At 38.5% G+C, this 26973-nt stretch overlaps 1 protein-coding gene across 1 annotated transcript; it reads left to right on the top strand.

Annotated features, from left to right (window-relative positions):
- Positions 1-1162: 1162 nt before the first annotated feature.
- On the top strand, positions 1163-26973 carry ngfrb (nerve growth factor receptor b). The gene is made up of 6 exons (XM_026315457.2): positions 1163-1518; positions 5277-5418; positions 10271-10627; positions 20541-20775; positions 21951-22111; positions 22941-26973. The coding sequence occupies exons 1-6, from the start codon at positions 1465-1467 to the stop codon at positions 23282-23284; spliced, it is 1293 nt and encodes a 430-aa protein (XP_026171242.1). The 5' UTR covers positions 1163-1464; the 3' UTR covers positions 23285-26973.

Raw genomic sequence — 26973 nt, 5'->3', positions numbered from 1 at the left:
CAACAATTATAGCAAACTCCATTAAAAGAAATACAGAGCTTATTTATTTTGCTGCAGGGAAATCAAGTTAAATACAGACGGAAATATACTTCATTTTAACTGTCACTAAGCCCATCTTTAAAATCAACCTGTTCTTCAACATTTTGAATAGGATGACATCTATAGTCATGATCTGAATCAAAGTAGAACATGAATGACATCTTTCATGGTCTACAGTATATCTGTATGGGTTTCTGAGCTGTGATTCCAATTATCTTCCACAGAAAAATTAATAATACTTCTTTTCCTTTGGGCTGCTCCCTTCAGGGGTCGCCACAGTGAATCATCTGCCTCCATTTAACCCTATCCTCTGTATCCTCCTCACCCACACCAACTATCCTCATGTCCTCCTTCACTACATCCAAGAACCTCCTCTTTGGTCTTCCTCTAGGCCTCCTTCCTGGCAGCTCTAACCTCAGCATCCTTTTACCAATGTATTCACTGTCCCTCCTCTGAACATGTCCAAACCATCTCAATCTGGCTTCCCTGGCTTTTTCTCCAAAACATCTACCATGAGCTGTCCCTCTGATGTCCTCATTCCTGATCCTATCCATCCTCGTCACTCCCAGAGAGAACCTCAACAGACAAATTAATAATACAATTATAATAATATACTGTAGATTTTGTGTATCACACATGGATTCAGATATAAATATCATTGGTATGGCTAAAGTTTACATTTAGTTTTATTCAGTTGTTGGATGTGTATTTTTGCAGATGTCAGTAGTTGAGCTCAGGTATTTAAAAGACAACTCAAACAGTCACTTTTCTTCATCTTTCTTTTTCCCTTCAGACGCTAAAATAAGGTCAGTTTAAGCTTCAGGGAGACACCTGACAAAAAAACAGCAATCTGGTGGATCCTCTCAGTTTTAAAAGTTGTTTAAGGAAAAGGACGAAAAAAAACTTATAATAAAACGACAAACCCAATTGCCGATTGATACAAGACTTAATTTGTCTAATGATTAAAATTTAAGATGGTTGGTTCGCCCGACTCAGCAAAACATTCCTGACTATGATTTAACTTGGTAAAGAGAGAGCGAGAGAGCACATTCGTGTGTGTGTGTGTGTGTGTGTGTGTGCGCGCGCGCACTGGGCGTGGAATGGGAGATGGCTCCTTCCCTGAAGCCTTTGAGCTGAACTTTTCTGTCATGAGCCCAGTATGAGAAAAGCCCACAGAGCTCAACATCCAGTGGGTCAATCTCAGCGGGTTTACTCAGTGACCAGATCGTGTCGGCAGCCAGTTTGTGGACTGAGCCGTCTTCCGCTGCGATACAGACAAGTGATAGCGGAGAGTTACTTGGAGAGATTCTTTTCTCGCCGCAAATTCGAAAAAGACGCGCAATGACAGCCGAGTTGATTCCACTTCGAAGTTTCTGAGACCCGCATCCTCCTGAGTTGCATCCAACTGCAGACCCTTCTGGGAAGATGCAAAGGAGTCACGGGATGAATTCAGCTTTCATTACAGTGTTGCTTGGAGTGGTAAGTAGCTTCTTCCGTAATCGAAGTGTGTGTTATACGTTTGCTGTAGACTTTACTCAAACAAATCTTTCCTGTCGCTCTGCGCTGCGACACCTGAGCAATTGCGCATCCACTGAAGGGATTTTTAGGCGGTGGGACTCTTGTGACAAAGTTTACTCCCTTACACGGATTTTCTTCTAAAGTCAAAATCTTTTCCCTTCAGCTAAATGACAATTTATGACCTTGTTCTTACTTTATGGCAGTTTACATTTCAGTTCTTTTGTCTGCTTTTGATGGTAAAAAGTCTGTCAGAGATCTGATAAGAGGTGTTTAAAGTAAAGAGTCCTTGTCCTTGCACCTGTCTTGTCTTCAGTGTGGATGTATGCAGCAGCTATTCAGGTTGATACTCTATAGCTCAGGTTGCTGGATCTGTAGTTCCACCCTTCTCAGTTACATGTGGCCCTACAGACAGCAGGACAATAACAATGTCACAGTGTCCTTTGAGGAGGAGTGCACCAGTAAACCATGTTGGAACTGATGATTTTTTTTTTGTGAAGTTGCAGAATTTTCTCAAGTTTGTGAGACTTCATAGAGTACCAAGCTCTGGCCAAGAAGGAACTGAAATCTACAACAGAAATTTTGGGAGGACACAAAAACTCAGGGGAGTCACATGTCAAATAAACTGATTTGTTTTTCATAGAGACCATAAACCACAGGGAGGATTTTTTTTTCCCCGAGTCTTCTGTTTGAGAGGACACGGTCAGTCAAGGCTGCAGGCTTGTCAAGGTCCTGGTTTAGGAACAGACTGCATCCCTGACACATGACAGCTGCTCCCACTGATGGGTATTCATCCTGTGCTGGATCAGCCCATGCAATATTCATACAACCTGAACCATCCCCCACTCTCTCCCCCTATCCTTCACTGTCTCTCTGTTGGCCTCTTCCTCTCACTTCATAAGAAATGATGATTCAGCATTGTTTGGGAAGGCATTAGCTGTAATGCCATTGCCACCAGTGTTCCCCCCAAGAAGTTGGGAATCTATGTTTGGATTTAATTAGGCCCAGCTTATTGGAAGGCCGGTATAGTGGATCTCTAATGGCATAACAAGCGCTGACAGCTGAGGTCCATAGGTTAAGTGCCTCCAACTGAAAATTGACTAAAGCATTAGTAAGATTGGTTGGAGCTTTGAAGCTATGTTGCTTCTGAGCATTCATTTGTGTGCGCCTGCTGCCATGACTGATCACCTCGCTTCTTGCTTTAGCTTCAGGGACAAGACTGACTAAAGTTGAAGAGTGCAGCCATCAAACTCCCATCCAAAAACCAATTATTGGAAACGTGCAAGTCGAGCTACAACTTGCTGAGTGCTGTGCATCCTTTACTTTCCTTCCACTGCTATTTGCTCAAATCATATTACTCACTACTTCATCTATATGCACAATTTAGCAGTCATTAGTGGCATACTGTAATCTGAGTTTTCAGACCTTCGGGTGTTGCACCCACTACTAAAGCTGAATGTGGTCAGCGGGAGAGCAAAAACAACAACAAAAAAAAAAAGTTAAAGCCAAATGCTGGAACTTGGAGTCACTTCAAACATGTCAGTCAGACTTTTAGAACAGGTTTGTTCACATGTGAGGTTGTTTATGCATTTGTGCAAATGTATGTGCAAGTACACGCTGATGGGTGTGTACAGTATAGAAGGGGGCAGTTAAGGGGGGCGGGGAACAGTGTGTGCGGTGACAGATTTAATTCATTTCTAAGTACTTGTTGCGTAAGGTATGTGTGAGGAAGAGAGAGTGCTGTAATGAAAGGGAGACAGAGATAAGGGTCTGAGTCAGTGACGCTCTGAGGAAGACAGCTAGTGAAAAACTTGTAAATCAAATTGACAAATTTTCTTTTGTTAGGCTGGGAACACCGAAGATCCAAAAATACAGAAACATAAAAACTACCAAGACTGGAGATATAGTTTCCGTATTGCAAGATCAATGTTTAATTAGCTTGACTAATGTGTGCAAAAAGTTTCCCACAAAATGTTCAGATATTATCAGACATGTTGCATAAACCATTTCAACTCAAAATTTTCCCAGAAAAGCCAAAAGATACATTCTTCAATATAAACAGCATGCATAATTGAAGACTTGAAGGTGAATGGGCCATGACACCATTAAGTATAATAGGGAAAAGAGTGTGTGAACTGTCATACGTGAACATATGCACACACACACACACACACACACACAGACACTTATCTGCCAGCTGACTCAGAAGTGCTTGAGGGGACGCTTGATGTTTTGTAGAACCTCCTCTCACTTGTTGGCAGCATTCCACACACACCTGAACCCTGACGCCTAAATTTATGTTAAGTGTAAAACCTTCATACCAACCCCTCAGCAACTAACACTAACATGCATGCACACAAACCCGAATACATTTATGCAAAACTGTGCCTTGAACAGTGTTCAACAATCTATACAGCCAACTGACTCACAAATGTTCGGGTGTACCTTAACCTAACTTAAGATCCGACTCCTGAAGATCCACATGTTAAAGATATGTTCTTCTTTTGTCCTCTGATCTGTGGCTTGTCCACTAGAGAGAACACAAGAACATCCTAATCTCATCAACTGATCATGTACCTGGAGAGAATGAAAAACAGACATCTCCTCTGGCTCAGTGTCAGAGGGTAACCACGGCTTTTATCAAGTTTAGTTTTGGGAGATCAAGGTGTGCAGAAGGAAAAGGCCCATTCTAAGAGGGGATAGATTTATAATGATATAATGTAAAAGGCCAGGCAAACTCCAAGGTCTCACATAAATACAGGCTCTCAGACACTTTGAGGTACATGCGTGAGAGTGCAAGTGTGTATGTACTATCATGCATTGACACTTGTATAAATGACGGCATGCACAAATGTCACCTGTCAGCGAGAATGAAGATAAAGCATTCAAAGGATTACTGCTGGAAGAATGCAGAGAGGACATAATTCAGGTTTACCTAGCATGGGTGTATGAATTTGTTTACTTCTATTATTGTATCTGCAACTTTAGATGACTATAAAAAATGCACATACTCAATGCAGACTTAGAAATGGTTAGATTAACCCTATGATATGAATATGTGTGGGGTCACGCTGTTGATTAAACCAGTAAACCACTGGTTTACATAGAATTTTGGGCCTGTGACCTTTTAAAACAAAGCAATGTCTCTGACCTGGTTCCAGGTCCCATGTGTTTTATGGGCAGTTAAGCCAAGGATAAAGAAAAGGTAAAGATAAAGATAAAGTGAATCGCTCAAAAAAAAAAAAAAATAGAGCAAAAAACCTAGAAAAATGAAATCTGTGCTTTCTTCTTTGTATCCAGTTAATCAACTCACAACCAGTCATATTTATCTTGTAGCCCCTTGCAGGGTCCTGACCCCTAGGCTGGGAACCACTGGTTGAGTGGTTCCAAAATAACTCAGAGATGCAAGCTGATTAAAGGAATGTGAACAGAAAAGTTCAGTTTCACAGAGTACTGTTAATTTTGTTTTCTCTTTCTATTACTTGTTATTGTGAAATACTTGATTTACCCCCTGTTGGCTTGTAACTAATACACTCTGGCTGACTTGCACAACAAGCACACTTTACAATGCTGGACAATGTTATAATTAAGACAACAAAGTATCATTCTGTACTGGTGAAAGTTATTTTATGTGTGAATGTATTGATAATCTTAAGTTTGCAGATAAATGTGAATGTTGTTTTGGATGTCTGACTTCGAATGATCTCTCTGGGATTTGGCAGGTTGGGGCTCTGGCCAATAAAGAGGACTGTGTGTCAGGCCAGTATACAACCAATGGGGAATGCTGCAAGCAGTGTCCTCCCGGTGAGGGCGTCATCAGACCATGTGGAGTCACACAGACTGTCTGTAGCCCCTGTCTTGACAGTGAGTAACACAAAAAAAAACAGCTGTATAAATGTCATGTACAAAGAATTTATAATGTGCAGAGGACAAAAACAGAAAAGCATGTGTGCATTTGAACATTAATAAAAGACCTGTGTTGGTCATATGTCTGAAGGCTGATATAGGACACACACACACACACACACACACCATATCATGCATTCACTTCTGGTTTTGTTGAACAGTGACCTAGTGTTTCTTCTTGCAAAGAAAAACAAAATTGCTGCCACTGTTTCAGCCTTTTTGTAAGATGTGTTGGTTGTAGATACTGGATTTTCTTTAATGTTATTCTCATCAACAGAAGTGAACGTTGATTAAATTTTGGGGGGACAATGGACATCAGTGTCAAATGTGATTGCAATCCATCTCATTTTTGTTTTAAATATTTGAGTTTGGACCCAAGGAGTGGACCTATTGACTAACATTGCCAGCCCAGGAGTCACACCTCTACCTCAGCTGAAAACAGATCAGTTTATTAGATTATGCAACATAACAGATGTCAACAGTAGCTTAGATAAGAGAAGAGACTGCTTTTGAAAGCTATGGGTACACAGTAGAGCTAATTTAAGCACCTGATTTAGATTTGATGAAAATATATATTAGTTTCAGTCAAATCTTAGTCATTTTATTCAATATCCATCAATCCATGTGTTCTAACCATTCTGAGGTTACAGCTGCATCCATTTCTGTTGTATAGTTACTATTTTTACAGGTGTTTTTGTCTAGTTTAGGAACTACACTAGATGCCATACTTAAGTGTACTCCAGCATTGCTGCCCTCTGCACGGCCCTTACCATGTAGGGAAACAAGCTGTGTTCGACTGAAGGACTTTGTGAGGACAGTGATGTTGAGAGGATATACGAGTGGGACCAGATCCAAATTTGGAGCAGAAAAAAAAACTGCAGGATATTTAGAGCATCAGACAAGTTGTCATGTCACAGTGGTTAAGACGGTAAGCAGTTCAGATTAAATTTTTAACACGACTGGTAACTGAAGAGCTTAAAAAGATTTTTAGGGTCTCTGTGAGGTACATTTCTGCTTCAGTGTAGGAAAAACAACATTAGCATTTAAGGTTTCCTGTAACATTGTCATGATGTCAAGGTTGGTTGAGAGCCAGTTCCTTTGCTGTTCCCAGAGTTTTCTTTGCAGTGTGAATGAACTCCCTGGCAATACAGGATCCAGGCCAGGAAGTAGTTGTAAACCTCTTTGGGTCAGTGAAGGATGGCAAACCATGAGCCAAGGAGGCCCAGAGTCAGAAAATGATTCAGACTTCAGGTTATGAGAGAAGTCACAAAAAATGTGGAAATGGAGATTATTTATTTGTACTGTCGTGGAGTTTGATTTAGGATTGATTTATACATTTATAAGTGTGTCTCAGATCAAGAGATAATAATGCTATCATACATTAAGCACTGTTTTGCTCATATTTTGTCCTGTGTAAAACCTAAATATTTAAGGCTCTGAGATTGCTGCCTTTGCTTGCACAATGTGGTTATTTTCAGGGCAATAATTTTCTGTCTTATATGCTTGTTCTGCTCAGACATGAACAAATGCAGTGATAGACTCCCCAAACTGTCAGCTGGCCAAACAAGTTCTGCACTGACTCATGGAAAAGCAGTCATTCAAAGCAGATAGCTCTCCATCAGATAACATCACAATGATATTTTAAGAAGACATCAAACATATTGATTAGATCTGTAATGCAGGCTAATAGACCTGAGCTATGCAGAAGTATTTTAACATGTTTTAAAGTGTCAATCATCAGTGGACTATGTAGTCTCCCCTCAGATGACCATTCAGTGACCCCTACACCAAAACAGTAACAAGGCAAGTCTGTCAAAGTATGGATTTCATGTTGAAATGATGTGCATGGAGCTTTGACACAGTGGTAATCAGTATTCTGTTATTATTACAAGTAGAAAACTGCTACAATACCTCAAATATAAAAATCAGAGCACAGTGGGCTGAGCTTACATTTTTCCTTATCATACTTAACATATTTGAGTACTATTTCATGTTTATAGCACTTATGAGCATAATTAATACCCTTTTATAGGGTTTTTCTGTTGCCTGAAAACAATCAAATTTCAGATAGAAACGTTTTTAAACAGCTGAACTTTGTTGAGTTAGCTGTGAGTGATAAAATCTGCTACAGCCTATTGCCATTTTAGTCCATGGTCATTAGGTAAAAGTTAGATGGCTATTTGTCTTTCTCCCTACCCCTTTTATACAAAATGTTGTTTAGCACCTATTTCACAAACTATACATACTGGACACTTCATTGCATCTCTGGCCTATTATTGTTTTGAGTTTTTAACAAAAAGCGACATGACAAAGATTTTATTTTTGACAGGCCTTCTTCCTTATTTTTCCCTTAACTCCCACCCACAACGTCTTGTGTGTTTTGTTTTAGTTTTCAATCACAGCTGATAGCATCTAATGTGCACAACCATCCATTTATAAGATTTTTACAGATAGCTAAGAAGGGCCTTGCTGATATGCTAGAACAGTCAGCCAACTGAAGCACATGGAGGACTTCGGATGAATGAGCAGATGAGTGGAGATGAAACAGAGTACATACAGCTGTACAGCTGGAATGGAGACAACTCAGACAGGGTCATCCCATAGTCATTCTTACACACATACGTACATATATATATGCATATACATATACGTACAAACATGTCCAGAAGAACACACGCAAAACCCCACAGAACCAGAGAGAAAACACACACGGCTCACAGCGTGGAGTAGCCACAGCAGATTAACTCAGGAGTCCTTTTATGGACGTTGAAAACTAAGCAAAGGACTGAATATTAGACTGACCAGAGCTGGAAGTGCTGTTATGATATGTTGAGCCAGGAAAAGGCCATCTGTACCCTCCTCCTCCCTCCAGCCCATGCTGCAAGCTAGCGTTATTAATGTATTGACTTGCATTATTGATGCATGGCATTATGATAATGGCTCTGAAAGCACTCATGGGGAGTGGGGGTAGTCTGAGTGTGCGTGTCTGTTTGAGGGTGTTGCAGGAGATAATGGGGTGAGGGGGGTAACAGTATATGACTGGACCCTAACAGGTCCACATACGAGGGCACGGAGGGGGGTTAGTATATTCACACTGGAAAACATAATTAAGCAAAAATGTGAAGGGCCTACATTTGACACCCCTAATTTAAGACAGAATTGCACACACAGATTCATCTCAAATGACAGTCTTTCCCTTCATGTCATCTCTCCATCTGACTCTGTCTCGCTGTCTCTGTCTATCTCTCATCTGTTTTTATCTCTGTATAATCAGAGCACTCTCTGTGGTTGGTGGGCCAGTGATGCAGACCGAAAACTTGATATGCTATGAGACACTGAGTTGCAAAGGGCCAACATGAAGACTGCATGCCAAAAGCCTCCTGTCTCCTACCACACACAGTTTGGTCTTTATTTAGTTAGTGAGTTTTTTTTTAGCGCTGCAAGGAAGACTAATAAGCAACGTTTTTTTTTTTTTTTTTTTTTTTTTTTTAAAATCACAGCAATTTTTCAGCCAAAATCTCCAAACACTTTTTGGTACCAGTACTGAAATGTGAAAATGTAGGATGAAGTAAAATAATCTTTATTGAACATACCTGTTTCACAACTTGCATGTCTAGAAAAGGGTACAACAACCTAAGGTGAAGTTCCAGGCATTGTGCAATTTTTCCATAATTGTAATACTAAAAATGCTAAAACAGATACTGCAGTTTGAATTTGCAAGGCAAATATAATGAACCTCTTTATCTATTATCAATTGTTTTTTGTTGTCTTCTATGTTAATGTATAGCATATATTTAGGATTTAAACTGTTAGAGAAGAAAGCAATTTGAAGCAATCACCTTGGGCATATTTTGCTTAAAAAACTACTAGGAATGAGCAATTATCAAAGTATTTGCAGATTATTCCAACTAATCGATCAGTTGACCAGCTCTTTTGTCTCATATCAAAATAAACTGCACTGAACCAAATATGCTTGGCAATAATTTAGAAATATGACTGAAATTTTGAGGTCATACTTTCAGCATATCCCCCAACTCCCTATCTCTCTATCTCTATCTCACACATACACACACACAAGCTGCTCTTACAAATGGGTCTGTTGCATAATTTAGTGTGTTTCCCAGTTCTCTATCCAGCTGAAATACAATTCCATAAAACATGCAATATTGATTGATCCTCTGCAGATATATCTGTTGTATATAAACCATTTATGAAACATATGTGATGTATCTAAGTTCATTGTCTAAATTCATTAAAAACCTGAAAACATGCAGTATAATCACTGTATAAAAATGTGTAAAATATGTTGTTGCTGCTTATGACTTCTGTTAGTATCCTTAGTGTCCTACTTAGTGTCCAAAGTGACCACTATGGAGCTACTTACCCACTAGAGGAAATTACCTTAAGGATTCCCATGTACTGTAACTTTGTCAAAGTTAAATTATTCTGCTCTTTGAATTCAAAAGTATAGAAAAAATACACAAGATATTAGATTTTTAAATGGAGTTTTGTAACTCCTGTCAAAGTACAGGAGTACTCAGACAGAAGACCACTGAGTTGTAAATTGAGCAGTTAATTAAATGTGGCAAATCATAGCGAGCTTAGTAAACAAATTTAAAAGTCTGACTGGATACCGAGATGTACGAACTGAAAACAATACATAGACAATACCACTGTTCATCTAGACTTGTTTTTTCCAATTGGCACTGAACCATGTCAAATTACTTTGCATGTGTTTTTGTAAGGAAGACAAGCAGACATCGGTCCTCCGGCCAATAAAAAGCTTAACAGCTATTTTCTTCACTTTCAGGTGAAACCTTTTCAGAAAACTTCAGTCACACAGAGAAATGTCAGTCCTGCACACAGTGCACAGGTCTCCTCCGCATGGAAACCCCCTGTACAGATTCCAACGACGCCACCTGTGTGTGCAACTATGGCTACTACCTGAATGAACTCGATGAGTCGTGTGAACCCTGCACCAAATGTCCTGAAGGCCAGGGCATGCTGCTCGGCTGTGAGTTTAACCATGACACGATATGCGAGGAGTGTACTGGTGACACATACTCAGACCAGGAAAGTTCTCGGGAACCATGCATCCCCTGCACCTCCTGTGATGAAGTGGAGGTGTTACAGGCCTGTACTTCCATCAGTGATACCGTTTGTCAAGGTAAGACACGCTCAAAGAGGCTCATAGTGAAATGTACCTTAAGCCACAATGTACTTATATGTACCTGACAGGCATGGTTCTGCATATACAGTATCAACCCGGGTTCCATTAATATTGCAATTAACAAATGTCTTTGCACCTGAAATGAAATATCTTATACTAAAGTGACAGCAAATGTCACAGAGATGGATATCTAAACTACATAGAGATGAATAAGACATTCAACCGATGTTTTTATTCTCTTACTCTTTTATAAAAGAAGTAAAATTCCTCAAAAACGTGTCTATTCTTTTAACAGGACAACTACCATATTTTCCGAATAAGAAGTGGCACCATAATATTAGTCAGATTTAGAAAAAACGTCCTTGTTGAACAGAAAAAAAAAACATATACAATATAAGTCACTTCAGTGTATAAGTTGCATTTGTAATTATGCTAATTATGGTCTATGAAGAACGTAGGCTAGGCAGAATAACAAGCAGAAGCGCATTACTAAATTCATTCATCTGTGTCAAGTAACGTTAAACTCTCCTGCCAACTTTGAGGACGTCAAGCAGCATGTCCTCCTCCTCTCTCAGGTTGTCTAAATGTCGACACTCACTTCAAACTTTGTTTCAGCTGCAGGCTTTATCATCTGCACCTTGAAGTCAACAGTATAGCGCTTTTTGTTGGGCGGCATTTTCACTTCTGTTAGGAGTTGTAGTTTAGCGTGAACGTAAATGTTTCTACTTTTTCAATGGTACAGTATTATATTCAGTTGAGTTAAGAGTGCTATCTAACACTAGTGACCACTAACACATATAAGTCACTTACTGCGCGACAAACCAGAGTACTTAAAAAAAACAAAAAAACATGACTTATAGTCCAGAAAATACAGTAATCCACTTGTTCAGTCATGAGTTTTTCAGCTATTTAGCAAATGGATCTGGGATGACCCTATCTAAACAGTGGGCAAGTTTATTATTGGACTTCTGCGCAAAGGCAGTCAAGTTGAATGATGGGACGTATCACCCAGGGTCATGATGGACTGAATAGTCACACATTTTCGCTGTCCTGCACTGTACGGACAGTATGCCACACTGGACATCCACCATTGTTAGCCACATAACCAGATCATCTCAGTACGACACTATAGACATTGTAGCCCATCGACCTAAATGCCACGCTGAAGCTTGTGTCATTGTCTTCCCCAACTCATCCCATCCAAAGATACAAAGACCACACTCTTTCTGTGTTGAGGGTTTGAAAGGAGGTCATATATCTGAACGGGGCTCTTGATTTCTTTTATATCATAGTACCCTGTGGGTATCACAGTCCAAATCACAAATTCCTTATGACTGCAGTCACTGCTCATTCCAATGAACTGATGCCTCACAGATTAAAATCAACTCTTTTGTAAGATTACAATAAAAGGACCCTGTTGATCATTTATGCAGTCTGTTGGGGCAGCAGTTTGAAGGATGTTGTTATCACAGTGGTAAAGACAGAGTGAGTCCCAGGCTAAAGGAAGCCTTTGTACCTCTTCCATGATCCTGTTTGGCCTGCATGGACTTTAGATTTATCCCATGGGGTTACTTGATGGAGCTAATAATGACTAAAACAGACAGTGAATAAAATGTAGATTTGTCCTTTACAATATATATTTTTGTGACTATTCTTGAAAGTGACCTGATTATTTGACTTATTTTCACAAAAAAAATGTTTTGCCTTAAGCTATTAACTCAAATCATACCCGCGTATTCAAGCAATTTAAAGCCTTGTATATCAAAATCACCTAGACGATCAATAAAATAGGGTGCTTAAACTGTAAGACACTGTACTGATTATATACAGTGATTAAACATGTAGTGAATTAATGCACCATACTATAAAACAAATCACAGTGTGTCTGCCCAACTTTAAAAGAAGCAGGAAAAATACCACAGACAAATAAAGTTCCTTGATTAAAGTGGACACAATATGTATTGATGTCTTTCTACCAAGTGCCCCTGCTGTCAAAAACATCTCCAATGAGGATGATGTTTTAATGCAGTCTGATTCAACTAGTGGTCTGAGAGAGAACTATATGGTGGATGAGAGATGATTAATCCAAAATCAAGGAAGGAAACAGAACTCCAATTCTAAAACATCCTTTAGATAACTAGCGTCATATACTACATAATGAATGTTAGTTTATGTTTCCAGGCATGATTACTCACAGTCCACTGTGTATGGGCTTTATCATCATGTTATTCTTCACTCTAACCCAATCATGTGCTTTTTATTTCTAATGTAATCTTTTTACCAATGCACAAGCATTATCAGAGCTTACAAATCTGTAGTGCTGCCAGACGTCCATACCCATTAGTGTTGCGGAGTCAGGCGACACAGGCCTGAAGGCTAAACAGTCAGGAGGGTCAAGGAAGAGAAGGGAACACAGAGAAGGCCACTGCCTGTGAAAAGACAAGTCGTAACTTAAGACATTGGAGCTGTAGTTGAACTTAAAGTGGAAGGACCAGAACACCACCTTGACTATAGTGTACCAGTAGGCTATATTTAGAGACAGGTCTGCTGTTACTGTTTGGATTGTATGTCAATTTTTCCTTGTGACAATTTAGCACTACTTAATGTGGATACTTGGGTCAGCTGATATATGGGGGTGAAAATCCAATTTCCTCCCATATTTCCAGAGGGATTAGTGCTTTGTTTTGAGACTTAACTGGAAAAAAACTTCACTCTCTTTTCTCTGATGGTATATAACATTCATAGTGTCCAGACTTTGTTAAGCTAGACCCACAGAGTTGAAGGACTGAAGGCAAGATGCTTATCTAAAAAAGTGTGATATAGCTTCCACTCTTCTGCAGCCGGCTGAGCGAGGTCAGAGGCTGAAGGTCACGAGAGGCTTGTATGTGGAGGTGGACTCTTTGCGAGGATCAGGTAGTATATGTTTCCCTGGGGATGTGCACTGAACAACATGGCATAATCCCTACAGCCTTTTCAGGGGTCACCACAACAATGGGACAAGTGGAGCTGATTAAAAGTAGTGCTTTTATTAGCTGCCTTTCAAAGCAACATCTACTGTGTTATCATAAATCTGGTATGACAAAATAATGATATTGACCGTAACTATAATAAACCCCAGAGATGCAGGAGTTTGCTATGCAAAGGAGAGTACTGGTTATGAAACAGGCATGTAATATGAGCAATGTTTGAGTTTGACAGAGTAGCTGCTGACTGTCCTTATCAGTGTGAGGTTTTGGCTACCAATATTCAAGGCTTGTGGAAAACAAAGGTTTTCATTCCATGACCCTGTTCTTTATTGAGCTTGTACCTAAGACTGACTGCTCATATGTGGGCCGACCTATTACCCTAAGCCTGGGTTTCTGGTTTTGTGGTAGTAGGAGCAAGAGTTTATGGTTTGTCGTACACATGCAATTATATTATTCATGCATATACACGCACAAGGTAGTTTAAAGCATAACTCAAACATGAGTCACAAATCACATAGCCATGTGTATGCACATCGGCACTGACACTCCCTCTCGTATGCACATACTGAAGTCAATATGACTTATCGAACATTACAGATCTGAGACTGCACATGGAAGAATGAAGGTCAAATGGGAGGGGTAGAGAGGAAACAAGAGGGGCGAAGGAGGAGGAGGAGGGCAGATTGGACCAAGTGCATTGGTTATTGAATTGATAAGTGAGTAGGAGGAGGGAGCAGTTTCCTTCCTGAGTTTGGTTGACCTTAATGATCGACAGGCTGCCCTCCAGAAATCAGAAAGCATAATCTGCTAACCAGCACCATGCACAGCACTCAGGGCCAGGCCAGAGCAACTAAATCAAGACAGGATGAGAGCAGAAGAAGAAGCATGGAGATATAGAATTGACTAAGTCCAGCCCCACACCACCTTCTGTAGCTACTATTGCTAAGCCTGTTGTACTTTTTATTCCTGCATGCCAAATAGGCAATTTTAACATTTTTAAAATTCAGAATCTTGTCAAATGGGCCCTAAATATGCACTTAATGGCTACAAACTGTTTATGATTTTGGAAGTGTTTCCACACAGTGGTGAAATATGACAGAGTGGAGACATTGTGGAATGTGAACTGAATTTTTCTTGCACCTCCACAAATTATAAAATGCTGTTTGTCTTTGGAAGTAATGCTGGGCTAGGAACTACTGTAGGTAGGATGCTAGTTTGCTGGACATGCTAACAGAGATTACATTTGAGCAACAGTTAAACCTATTTTATACATGTTTGCTTTTACTTTTAGCCTCAGAAACACTAAAAAAAAAAAAACACTTTTCACAACCTTTAAATATTTAGTATCACTTTTATTATGGTTGCTCAGCAATGATTAGACAATTGCCTGTGGGAGGAGCTTGGCAAGTGGTCAGTTCTAGCAAGCATATGACAGACAGATAAAGAGCAAGAAACAAATGGGAGAAAAGAATAAGGGCAAAAGGCCATCGACATTCCTGATTTCCGGCATCCAAAGCATTACCACATCAATAGCAGAGAAGAATCTCCAACCCCAGTTTGACTAAATTCACTTTGTATTGCACAGTCACCCATTGTGTAGCTATAGTGTGGTCTGCACACATCTACAGACTTATATCTGTACTGACTTGGGTTCTATGGCCACAGTTGACCTTCTCTCTTTAACCCTTTTGCTCCCTGGTCCACACAGTGTGGGCATTGTAATGATAAAGGAAGTTTATAGTTGACTGTGTCTCTTTCTCTACTGCCAAATAAGAATCAACCTCTTGTGGCCATGACCGTCTCCTGAAGTTGTCCACCATCCCTCAGGAATTTGCCCTTCAACTTCCAGGGGAAATTTTTTGGAGGTGATTTGGCATGACTGAGCCTTTCTGGTCCAAGGGTGACCACAACACTTGTGGTTTCGCTCGTGCCGTTCATTCACTGCCAGAAATTCTGCTTGGGGAGTCAAAGTTTTGTCCTCATGAGTATTTACAGTATGGGTTGAGGAAGTGTGTCTGTGCCAAGTAAGTCAATTAAGTGATGCCTTTTTCTCAGTGTTATTTATCTTTGCCATAGTGCTCTACAGCTGAATTACTGAACTGTGGCATAAAAAGAAAGAATATCATGGAATTTTGTGTTGGCTTGTTTGTTGCATTTTTCTTGTCATAGTGAAGGATGGCATTTTTCTCCAAAATACAGTTTCTTTCTTTACAGATACAGCTTGTCTAGTAGGTGCAGACATCATACAGAGCTGCCATTTTATGTGTTTTCCTCCCTTACTGGCAGCTCTAATTTAAACTAGTTAGTTGTATTTATCATTTAAGCTATTTAGTGCATTTAATACATCCTAAAATAGAAAAAAAAAAAAAAAAATATTGCTAATAATACCATTACGCATAATGCATATAATGTATATACCACAGGTATATGCTTCATGAAGTAAACCCTTCATGAAGCATAAAAACACAATAAGTAAAGACTTATTAATGTATCAATCAATCATAGATAAATTACTAAAACATAACAAATCAGTTCAGGTTGCCAGATGTGAAAAAATCTATTTGACTGACCATTTAGACCATTTGACCACTTAGTTTATGAAAAGGGGCTACAGAGCATTTGGACCAAAACCCACTTATTGATGAATTAAAAAGCATTAAAACAAAATTTAAACAATTTACTAGAATTCTATTTTTTATTTAACTTTCAATTAAGTGTTTTGTTTGTTTTACTTTAATTCAGTTGTCGGAATAGAAATTAATTTATTCATATTGACAATAATAAATATCATCACAACTTTATCAATAATTTTCACCAAAAAAAAAAGAAAACACCAACACCAAAGTAACTTATAAAACATAAAAGGTATATTATTAGACAGAATGCGATAATGAAAAGCAAATCCACAGCTGAATTATACAGAAAAAAAATTGAGAGCAGTACACAGCATACAGCATAGGGGAATAGAGTGCCGCAGAAAAGTAAGGAATGGAGAAAGCCTGACAGAGCACAGAGAAGGAACAGATGCTGAGAATGTGGCCTGGTCGATAAATGCGATGGAGTTACTCCTCTACACGCTCAGGTTTCTCTGGTTGACCTCTACAAATGCTGATCAGATTCTGCTGCAGAACAGGCACACACATAGGTGCAGGCACGCACACACATGCACCAAATGTGAATTTACTAACATGCATACACATTCAGGGGTGTGTTCAAACTGAGTCAGAGGCTTTTCAAGTGTGAAAAACGGGGAAGAGATTGTACAACAAAGGAAATCGTAGATTATAAAGCAAATCATAAAACAAGGTGAACAGCATTTTTCAATAATCTTTATCTGTTCTTTCACTTGCTTATTGTAACAAAATTAATACTATTAAAAAGTCCTTCATTGGTGGAGTTTTGTTGGGCAGGTCTCGGCAGTTTTCAGTTTTCAGCTGTGCTCACATGTAATGACATATAATAAAAAAATCAATTTGGTGAGTGTGAAGCCATTCCTTTCCCTGTGATTTAGATCCATAGTCAGCGTTTAAAGTATATGGTGTTGAAACAGCAGCAACATCTGTTTGCAAGAGGTTGGAATAACAAGTTTAACTCAGGAGTGGCTGCTGCTAAGTACACCACAACACTTCAAATACAAATACCTTGAACACAAATTACACACACGCTTCTGGTGTGCACATGTGCGATGATCTGAGGGCACACAATAACTATAATGCTGGCAGGTACATATCCCCAGATTTCCTGTGCCAAGTTAATCATTAATAGACAATGCCAGGAGGAAAATTCCAACAACTTCCTTAACAACGAAATAACAAGGTAAACAATACATGACAGTTGACTGAACCTATAATCTTGACATGTCTGTGTCTGACATATTTTTTGGGTTTAATGACCAGCTATTTCCACATTTTGACCAGAGGAATCTGCATATTGTTTTCCTTTTTGTAATTTTTGTAAAAGTACATGGGAACATGGGAAAACTGTTAACTAAAGTTGGCACACAATATTTGATTAAACATATTCAGTTTTAATGGATTTATTGTTTGGTCTACAATATCTTACACAGTACTGCAAATACGGCTGGAAAAAAGTCTTATCACAATATTTTTTCCCATATCAGTCGATATCAATGTATCACAATATAAAGCAAAGCACCATTTCAGTCAAGCTTGAAGGTTCCTTTGTACATCTAAGTGACATGTAAAGATTTAAGATTAAGTTTGCTTTAAATATTATTTATTTTCTTTTAAAAATGTAACATGGCAAACACTGTACATTATACAACTGTATTTCAAATAAATAAAATATAATATCAACTAAAATCTTTATTCTGAACAAACAGTCAAGGTGTTACAGAACACACTAAATTTGATGAACTTCAAATAAATAAGACAAAATCTTAATTCTTAAATTTTGAATCTAAAACTAAAATAAAGATTTCAAGTTTTACAGGAGAACACTTTCAAATAAATGAACTATTTGTTTTAAGGGACCACCAACATCTGTTTGGGTCTAGGACTGTAAAGTCTTGCATCTGCATCCTGAATATCCCTTTGGTGATGAGTAAAGTTTTCTCTTATCTATGTTATTTTATGTGTCATGGTGCTGCTTTAGGTGGTAAAAAGGTTAGTGGTATTACGTGTTTTTAGTAGAACATATTTCTCTTTTTGTCAAATACACCTCAGTGTTTTGCAATGCATGCTATTCTGCTTACTGGACTCCCGAAATAACTCCACACGACTAAAGTCCAGAGACCCTTGCTCTCAACAATGCTCTCATCTTTTGAACCCTGGAGTGTGTTTGTTTGGGTGTTTTCATCGTTACCATCAGACCCCCACTCCTGACTTACTAACACAGCGACAATAGCCCAAACATTAGCATATGTGCTGCTGCTGGCTACTACTCCACGCTCTGTGCTATGTGTGTCTACCTAACTGATGTGATCTAACTCTCTTCCACCCACATGACTGGTTCAGCACAGCACTATTTTCATTATCATTGGCTGGTTTTCTATATTACAATATATTCTATAATAAAAATGTGTAATTGCTCATCAAAATATTGTTTTCCATATATTTCTTATTTATTTATATTCAGGTTATAGAATGCAATAATAAAACAACCTTTATTCATCTTATTCAACATAATAAAACACATTACTTCTTTCCATCAGTATTCTATCCTGAAAATGATAAGCAGTAATTTTTTCATGTTGAGGTCTACTCTTTTCTTGCCATTTTGCCTCAGGTTCTCAGAATTGCTATACAATATATATATAACATCCTGTAATTGCCTCATCACCAAGGCCATATGCTTGCAGAGTAAAATGGCTCTTAACATGTTAACTCTATGGCTGACAGCAACCGTCCAGTAGCCACTGAGCACTCTCAGCACGGGGAACAAGCTGAGCTCAGCAGGAAAACATCATTCCCCTCTGAGGCAAGACCATCCAATGTGACAAGTTGAGCTAGTGGTTCAGTAAAGTCAATTAGAGCCCTGTTTTAATAATAATGGAGTGATGGAATAAATGGATGGATGCATAGTTAATGAACACAAAGAATAAAAGACATAACCAAGATGGATAGGCAAAAACTGTCAATGAAAGGGCTCAGTGAGAGAAACTGGGCTGAATGAGGGAGAAAGTTCTATTCAAGGGACCGTAGAACGGACAGACAGAAAGGGAAATGCCTGGAGTGATCAAACATGAAGGCAGAAGTAAAATAGACTGAAAGAGAACTGAAGGATAAAAAGATGGGGATGGGGTATTTTCCTGGACAAAGAAGATCACTATCAATGAACAGTGTCGTATTTCATGTATTTGTGTGTCATGTTGATGGACAGGCAGGGAGAGACAGACACACTACATTAATGATGTTGCTGGTGTGCATGTATCTATCTGTGCTTCTTTATGGCTGGATTTAAAGAGGAATAAGGAATAAGGAGAAAGGAATTTGAATGAAGCCTTTTCATTTTATATTTTTTGTCATTTTAGTTTAATACCTCTAAGTATTAAACATCCATAGTTTTACATTTTATAATAGAGAAAATATGTTTAGAGTTAGATGTCAGCCGTTACACACTTATCTTTACTTATCTTACACTTATCTTTTATCACTGTGATCATTATTTTTCAGCTACAGGTGAATTTCTTTGTTGCAATACCACGAGTGGCCACTGGAAAAAAACATACAATTTCATGTGTAGTACTCTGCAAAAACCTCCAAACAATCAGTACAAAAGTCAGTGGAGTTACTTCAGGGAGAGGACTGCTTGTACCTTAAGTAGGTTGAGCTGTGCTGTATGAGCTAAAAGCACCCAGAGGTCACTAAACAGCAGCACATGGTTTACAAGTTTCCTGCTAGTCTTCTGGGTAATATGACACCAATATCATCATAAGCAAAATTATTTTTAGTGGGGAAAAAGAAAAAAAACAAAAACAAAAAACAATCAATCGTTTTAGAGGTTAAGAATTAAGAATGATTTGAATCTAGCATAATAACAGGATGTTCATTAATGTCTATTAACACCTCTTTAAAATTCCTTCAACTAAAACACTGACTGTCTTGCATTCAGTGGCTCTCCTGAGGTATTTAGAGCCCTTGGAAGCAAACAACATGATTTCCTGTTGATGTGAGTAACTGTAAGTAAGTGACAAGCCAGGATAGGTTTCCACATCCATGGTGAGGATCAAAAATGTCTGCTTAGCATTAATGGTCAGAGGAAAGTGGGCTGGATAAATTTGCTCTGACTCCTGTTAATGGCTCTCTAGGGAGGAGAGACAACGGCCAAATGATGTGGGAAATAATGTGTGTGTGTGTGAAGAAGACAGACATGCTGCAGATTCTCTGATATGAGGCATGCTCTAGTAACCCATGCTTTATTTTTGAGTGGACTAGCCCTACATAGCAATACTCAGCTGCCCATGCCTTTTTTGTCTTTCACAGTTCAGTTCCCTTCTGTGTCTCCCACACTCTTCATGGGTTCCTCTATGCCCACATACGATGACTTTCCAGACGGCCTCCCACCTGAAGGTCCCACTGACGGCACCTCCACCACCACCACTGATGGTGATCCACAGAAACGACTTTACCAGGGTCTGAACGACAAACTCATCCCCATCTACTGCTCTATCCTAGCAGCTGTTGTGGTTGGCCTCGTGGCCTTCATTATCTTCAAGAGGTGAGGACAGAGAAGTGGAAAGTGAAATTCAAAACTAGGTTTAATGCATGTAATAAAAAATATAGCAAGACACAGTACCAAATAATCTACTACTCAATTACTAGCCCAAATCAGTAATGTGTGTTTCTCTCATTCCGTGTCATGTAACAACTTAAAACCACATCTGGATGTTTTTTACATGCCCTTGGTCCATTTGATTAACAGGACTAAATTCAATTCAATTCAATTTTATTTATATAGCACCAAATCACAATACAAATCATCTCAAGGCACTTTACAAAAACTAAAACTCCAACAATTGTGGTCAATCTATCATAATCTGGCACAAGAAAACATCATAAATGTGAAAACTACATAATTTGTCTTAACTATCTTGTGCCCCTTCAGATTTGTTTGAATCCTGTGCATGGCTGTGACCCCTAAGTTTAGAATGCCTGTGGGGAGGATGCGTTACCTAAATGTCAAATGTCAAAGCTCTCGTTTCTCATTTAAATATAAATATCTGCAGGAAGCTCTGAAGCTCTTACATCAGTTGTATGGTCCTTTATTACGATAATTATTATTACCATCTAGGCCATCCCCGGTTAAAAATTTACAAATTGCCCACTGATATTAAGACTGGGCTTTTTGTAAAGCTGGTACTAGAGTACTACACTGTGGGCTACTTTGCTGTTCTTGGCAGAGCACCCAGCCACAATCCTTTATTAAATGGCACACCCACTAAGTATTTATTTTAATGCTGGATAATCCAAAGGATGTTTTTCTTTTATATATCTTGGATCTTCTTACCTGGTTTGGGTGTGCAGATATATGTGAAAACAGGTTTTTATTATTATTTTGCTGCACTACAAAAGTACAAAAGTGTGGAGGGAAGAATTAAACCTTTTTGTATGCAGAATTATGTTTCTGTTGTAAATCTTTGCCATCTTCTTAGATTAAGATGAACAGACAGGAAAGAGAACATCTACTGGTTTATGACTGACATACCCTAAAGGCATTAGGTGGAGTTTACAGGAAGCTCAGTAAAATACAATAGTTTTTCTGCTTTCTATGCAAAATATTTTGCAAATCCAAACTCTCTACTTTAGTGCTCAGCCAGTTTTAAGGTTTTTGTGATTCAAATTTTGCATTAAAAGTTTTGAACTTTTTCTTCTATCCAACTCATTTTCATTCAGGTGGAACAGCTGTAAGCAGAACAAGCAAGGAGCCAACAACTGCACAGCCAATCAGAACCAGACACCGTCCCCTGAAGGGGAGAAGCTGCACAGTGATAGTGGCATTTCTGTGGACAGCCAAAGTCTGCAGGAGCAGCAGGCCCAGACTCAGGCACAGACAGGTAACAAACCAATACCTGTACCTTCACACGGGCCACTCCCTTAATAACAAGAAAGGCAATAGACTTTCATTTATCAATGTATTGTGCTTAAATTGGGTGCAAGCATATTTCACAACAAATTTCTTCTGCTGAGTTTTCTTCTAATCCAGTAGTAGTAGTACACAGTAAATGTGAATTTTGGGCTCTGTCAACGTAAGCACAGGCTGCACCCTGAACTGTCCCACAAAAGAATTTTTCTGTGGAATTAGCTTTATCAACTCCACCTTGAATATGACTTTTCAAACTTACTGTTCCAAATCTGCAAACAGAACAGATACACTGATAGAGCTGCCGTGTTTGTTTTTTTGGTAGCACATACTCCAGATATTTCCTTGTCCTGCCCTGACAAACCAAATGGGATGTGTGGTGGGGTACATTTTTGTCATGAAACATTCTGTGCTGATGACTCCTAACAGACAGTGGGATCAGAGCTTTTAAAAAAAAAAAAAACACTTTTGCATGGGTTTTCTGTAGTGGTGTTTTAATAGAACCTATTAGGCAATGAGAATATTCCTGCTCATGTGACTCATGCTGCCCTGCAGGAATTGTGTATTTACAGCCACAAAACTGTGTGGTACTGTCCTTACTGTGTTTAGTCAAATAAAGCAATAAAAATGTGTATATTGGGGAAGATTATTCCTTTTTGTGAACCAGTTTTAAAATAATTCAAAAATGTTGCAAAAAGGCTAAATTAAATTATATTTAGAAATATGAAACTAGTGTTATTTCATCATCACTTTAAAGTAAATTTTCTGTACAAACAATGAAACCTGTTCTTTTACCTTGGCAGTTGTCACTATGGATGAAGAGCCTTGTTTGCTCCTTCCACTCCACACCAGAGAGAAAGTGGAGAAACTGCTGTTCAGGGGCAGCGAAGGAGATGACTGCAACCACATGGATGACAGTGACTGGTGTAACCTGGCAGGCATCCTGGGATATGAGGATGAGCGGATTGCGACCTTCCGGCAGGAAGAACATCCTGTCCGTGCACTCCTGTCTGACTGGGCGAGCAAGGACTGCGCCAGCATTGACACACTGTGCACAGCGCTGCGCAAGATCAACCGTGATGACATTGCTCAGAGCCTGGTGCTCAGTCCGAGTGCTGCAAAGCCAACGGCCACTTCTGTAGTGTGATTTAAGCTTAACAGAGCGCAAACCACTTAAACATTAACATTCTTTCATGGCCTCCGTCACTCAAGATTATTCATGCTAGAACCACTTTCAGCTATTCCCTTCAGAAGCCAGCAGTCACAGTGACGATTCAATAAGTAGGCAAGTATAAGTAGTTGATGAAGTATTTCATGTTTAAGAGATAGGACAGAAGATGCCCGAAATCAGACAAAATGAACAATGTAACAAATCAAATAAATGCAAAGAAGTCAAGACCCTTCATTTAAGTATCAGGATGTGCTTGTAATCAGTCATCCTATTATTTTAAAATCCACACAATGTGGAAGGAAACTGTTATCATTCCATTGTCAGCCTGGATATCCAATTACCTTTCCACATGATTTATCACCCACCATACACCTCAATATCTTCTGACTAACCATGGAGCAGCAGTGGGCTTTTGAAGTTAATGTGGATACCTGGCTCGTCATCCTCTGCATCTTTATTCATGGTTTAGCCAGTTACTTAGCCTTCAAAAGCCAGTGTTTTACCACTAAATGTTACTTTCCAAATCTCTGCTACCAAAGAGGAGTAATAATAATTTATATGCCATGTTAGAATTTAAGTTGACAAATGGCTTGTGCCTGTTACTGCTACTGGATAAGGCCTGTAACTCACAGAGGATCATTACAAATATATCAACTGGAGTGAGGACACTTAAATGGATCATTTAAAATTAACCTGTTCTCTTTCAGCAAAAACGAATACTAAGTCAAACTATTAACTCTCAAAGTCCTTGCGTTACATTTAAGACCTGGAGCGGCATCACTTATGGAATTAACCTCAACTTTAACTTTATCTTAAGTGATTTCTTCCTTTTTTTGTCAAGTGCTATAAGAGCTGCTGACTTGACTTTGCCATATAGGTGGTCTGTGGGACAGGTTATTGACTGAAGCAACATGAGACTCCAGTCTATGTGCCCAGGCATATCTGCATAATACAGGCATTCCTACACAGACTCCTCCTTACTAAACCAGAAAAGGAAAGGATATGGACCTTAAAACACAAGTCACCAAGTAACAACCATGACTAGTTTATGCATATAAGCAGACGTGCACACACCAAATATACCCATACTGTATATAAGTCCACAAATAGACCTACCTATGTAGCCATGCATGTACTATACACACACACACACACACACACACACACACACACACACACACACACACAGAGTTTATGTATGTATTTACATTGCTGATTAAGCCAGATGACACACAAAACTTCAGATCCTGCCATATGCCGTATGGAACACTCTTATGAAGGGACCATATACTGTTTTATCTCATTATAGGTAGCCAATATAAGGTAATTCTGTGTCTTAAACTATGTCTATAATTACAAATTGCAGTATGTGCTACAGATGCTAAAATGCTACCTTAACAATAAACAGCATGCAGAGCCTACCAACTCAATGTCAGCCAGTGCACAAATTCCAAGACAAAAGAAATGCACATGTAGTCCAAAATTGCCAGGATGCAAAGCTAAAATGCAGGGTTTTCTATCTTTTTTGCTTCCTCTCTCAGGGTACCTTGACTGATTGTGTTACTAAATCAATATTACACTTACTATTTCACCCATTATAACTGAATAATTTATAGTTGTTCAAGAAGAGTCACTGTGTTTATCCAAAATCAGTGATTCTTGCGACTGACAATCCTTCAAGCAAGTGAATAAGAGGGAAACAAGTCAGAAAAAGAAAAAGGTGTCCTGTTGCCTCATTGTTTGGAACAATGACCTCTAGAAAAAAAGGCAAGTCGTTATAGACATATTGTAAATCACAGGTCGTGGAATGAATTGAAACCAAGGGAAAATGGAAAAGTTTTGGATTACTTAAATGTAAAGGTGAAACCCAGGAATCTGCATTTGTATTAATTAGCTTGTTTAAGTATAAGCATGCATTCCTCTTGTCTTGGTGCATACTTCTCTGTGTTATGTTGCTATTTGTGTTACTTCAACACAATGACATTGGTATGGTTATTATCCTGCCAACTATGGACTGCCAGGACCTACTTTTTTTCTTTTTTGTTCAGTCTGTTTTGGGGAAATATTTGAAGGAGCAAATCTAATCTATATCACTTCATTTGGTACTCTTGGGTACAGATTGTACATTGTTACTAACCACTATCATATTAAGCTTCAAATTGTAGTGCCACTTTAAATGAAGGTATTGTTGCTCTACTCTCTAAGGGTTGTGTTTTAATTCCCAAATAGCAGCTGTAAATGGTATTACATTTCTGTTTTTGTCCTAGATTGTAGCACTTAAATGTGTGATTCTGTACATTTTTTGCATCACAAGTGCCTGGAAACTATTTCAGGTCTCCACTGATGCTGTGCATTTTTATTTTTGTAAGTATATCTTTTTTTATTTGTTGTTTTTTAACTTGTATATAATTTGTCTTTTCTAGTTTTTAACATTAGTTAGGACCTGGAAGGCACCACTGTATGATATCTATGTGAATGGGACTTTATTTAAAAGGGTAAGTTGGGCAAATGGAAAGGAGTGCCTTTGTGAGATACTTGGTACACTTAACTAAATATTCACCATCAGGTGTATTAGTGTAGTGCATCAGTTAGAGGTTGGGACATCATGGGAACATCATGGAAACACAAATATAAAATACCTTTAAAACTACTCAGAACTATAAACATGTTCTTTGTCCATTTGGAAAAACACATCCACAGTGGCCACCAATCTCAGTCAGATATACAATATATGATTTGATTGTATTGAAAGTCAACCCCTCTGTAGTACTAAAGGAATATTTAGATGTTTTTTGGAAATTTGCTTACTTGCTGAGAATTCTTCAAGTTGATGGCTACCATTCTTGTATTTATCTGGTAAAATGCTACATGTTTTCAGTTGCCCTTAATAAGCACCGGCAAGATTTTAAATAGCTAATTAATGAGGCAAAGCTCTTTGGATTGTACCTGATCAACTATTATTACCAAAAAAGAACAATTAATCAAAACATTACACAAAACTTTCTTAAAGGGAATTTGGAAAAAAATAGTAAGTTTGTTAATTATTTGCTGTAAAAAAAAAAACAGGATGGAAAGAACAATGTACCATTGGATCTTATCTCCCCCTTGGTTATAAAACACCTGTGAAAATTATTTGATGGTTGCGTTCAATATTATCCATCACCAGCAACCATCCGTGGAAGCCCTTTCTCTATTTTAATATAGCTTAGTCAGCAGTACAGTTCTTTTTTTTTTTCCTTCCTGTCTGTCTGTAACTAAAAATGTAGGGCTTTTCCCTTGGACAGTATTTATTTACCGTAGTTTGATATTGATAAGATGTAATTGAGTATCAATGACCAAATTTGAAAGTGTTTGTACAGTAAACCCCAACTGAAGGTGAACATGTGATTATGTTGCACTAACAAAATAATGCTGAAATTAAGGATATTGGGGTGCATGGAGGACTAAAAGACTGTCGTCCAAGGGTAAAGTTTAAAAAAAAAAAAAAAAACCCTGGTAATGTAGCTTATACTACAAGACCATGCACCAGGACTGTATCATACAAATCTGAGAAATACTGAATGTTCCCTGTATACTAATACATATACTGTACTATACCTAATGTGAATTTGCAAAACTCCTGCAGCAGACAAATAGTAAAACCAATAATAAAGCTCTTAAATCCA

This window comes from Mastacembelus armatus, chromosome 19, assembly GCF_900324485.2.
Source record: "Mastacembelus armatus chromosome 19, fMasArm1.2, whole genome shotgun sequence".
Lineage (NCBI taxonomy): Eukaryota > Metazoa > Chordata > Actinopteri > Synbranchiformes > Mastacembelidae > Mastacembelus > Mastacembelus armatus.
Note: the sequence above shows the minus strand (reverse complement) of the source record. Positions and strands in the feature narration are given on the sequence as shown.

Excerpts from the sequence above, each read along its gene's own strand:
- ngfrb (XM_026315457.2), top strand. The coding sequence starts at position 1,465 with ATGCAAAGGAGTCACGGGATGAATTCAGCTTTCATTACAGTGTTGCTT. Across the intron at positions 1,519-5,276 it reads TTACAGTGTTGCTTGGAGTG|GTTGGGGCTCTGGCCAATAA; the intron begins GTAAGTAGCTTC and ends GGGATTTGGCAG. Across the intron at positions 5,419-10,270 it reads CTGTAGCCCCTGTCTTGACA|GTGAAACCTTTTCAGAAAAC; the intron begins GTGAGTAACACA and ends CTTCACTTTCAG.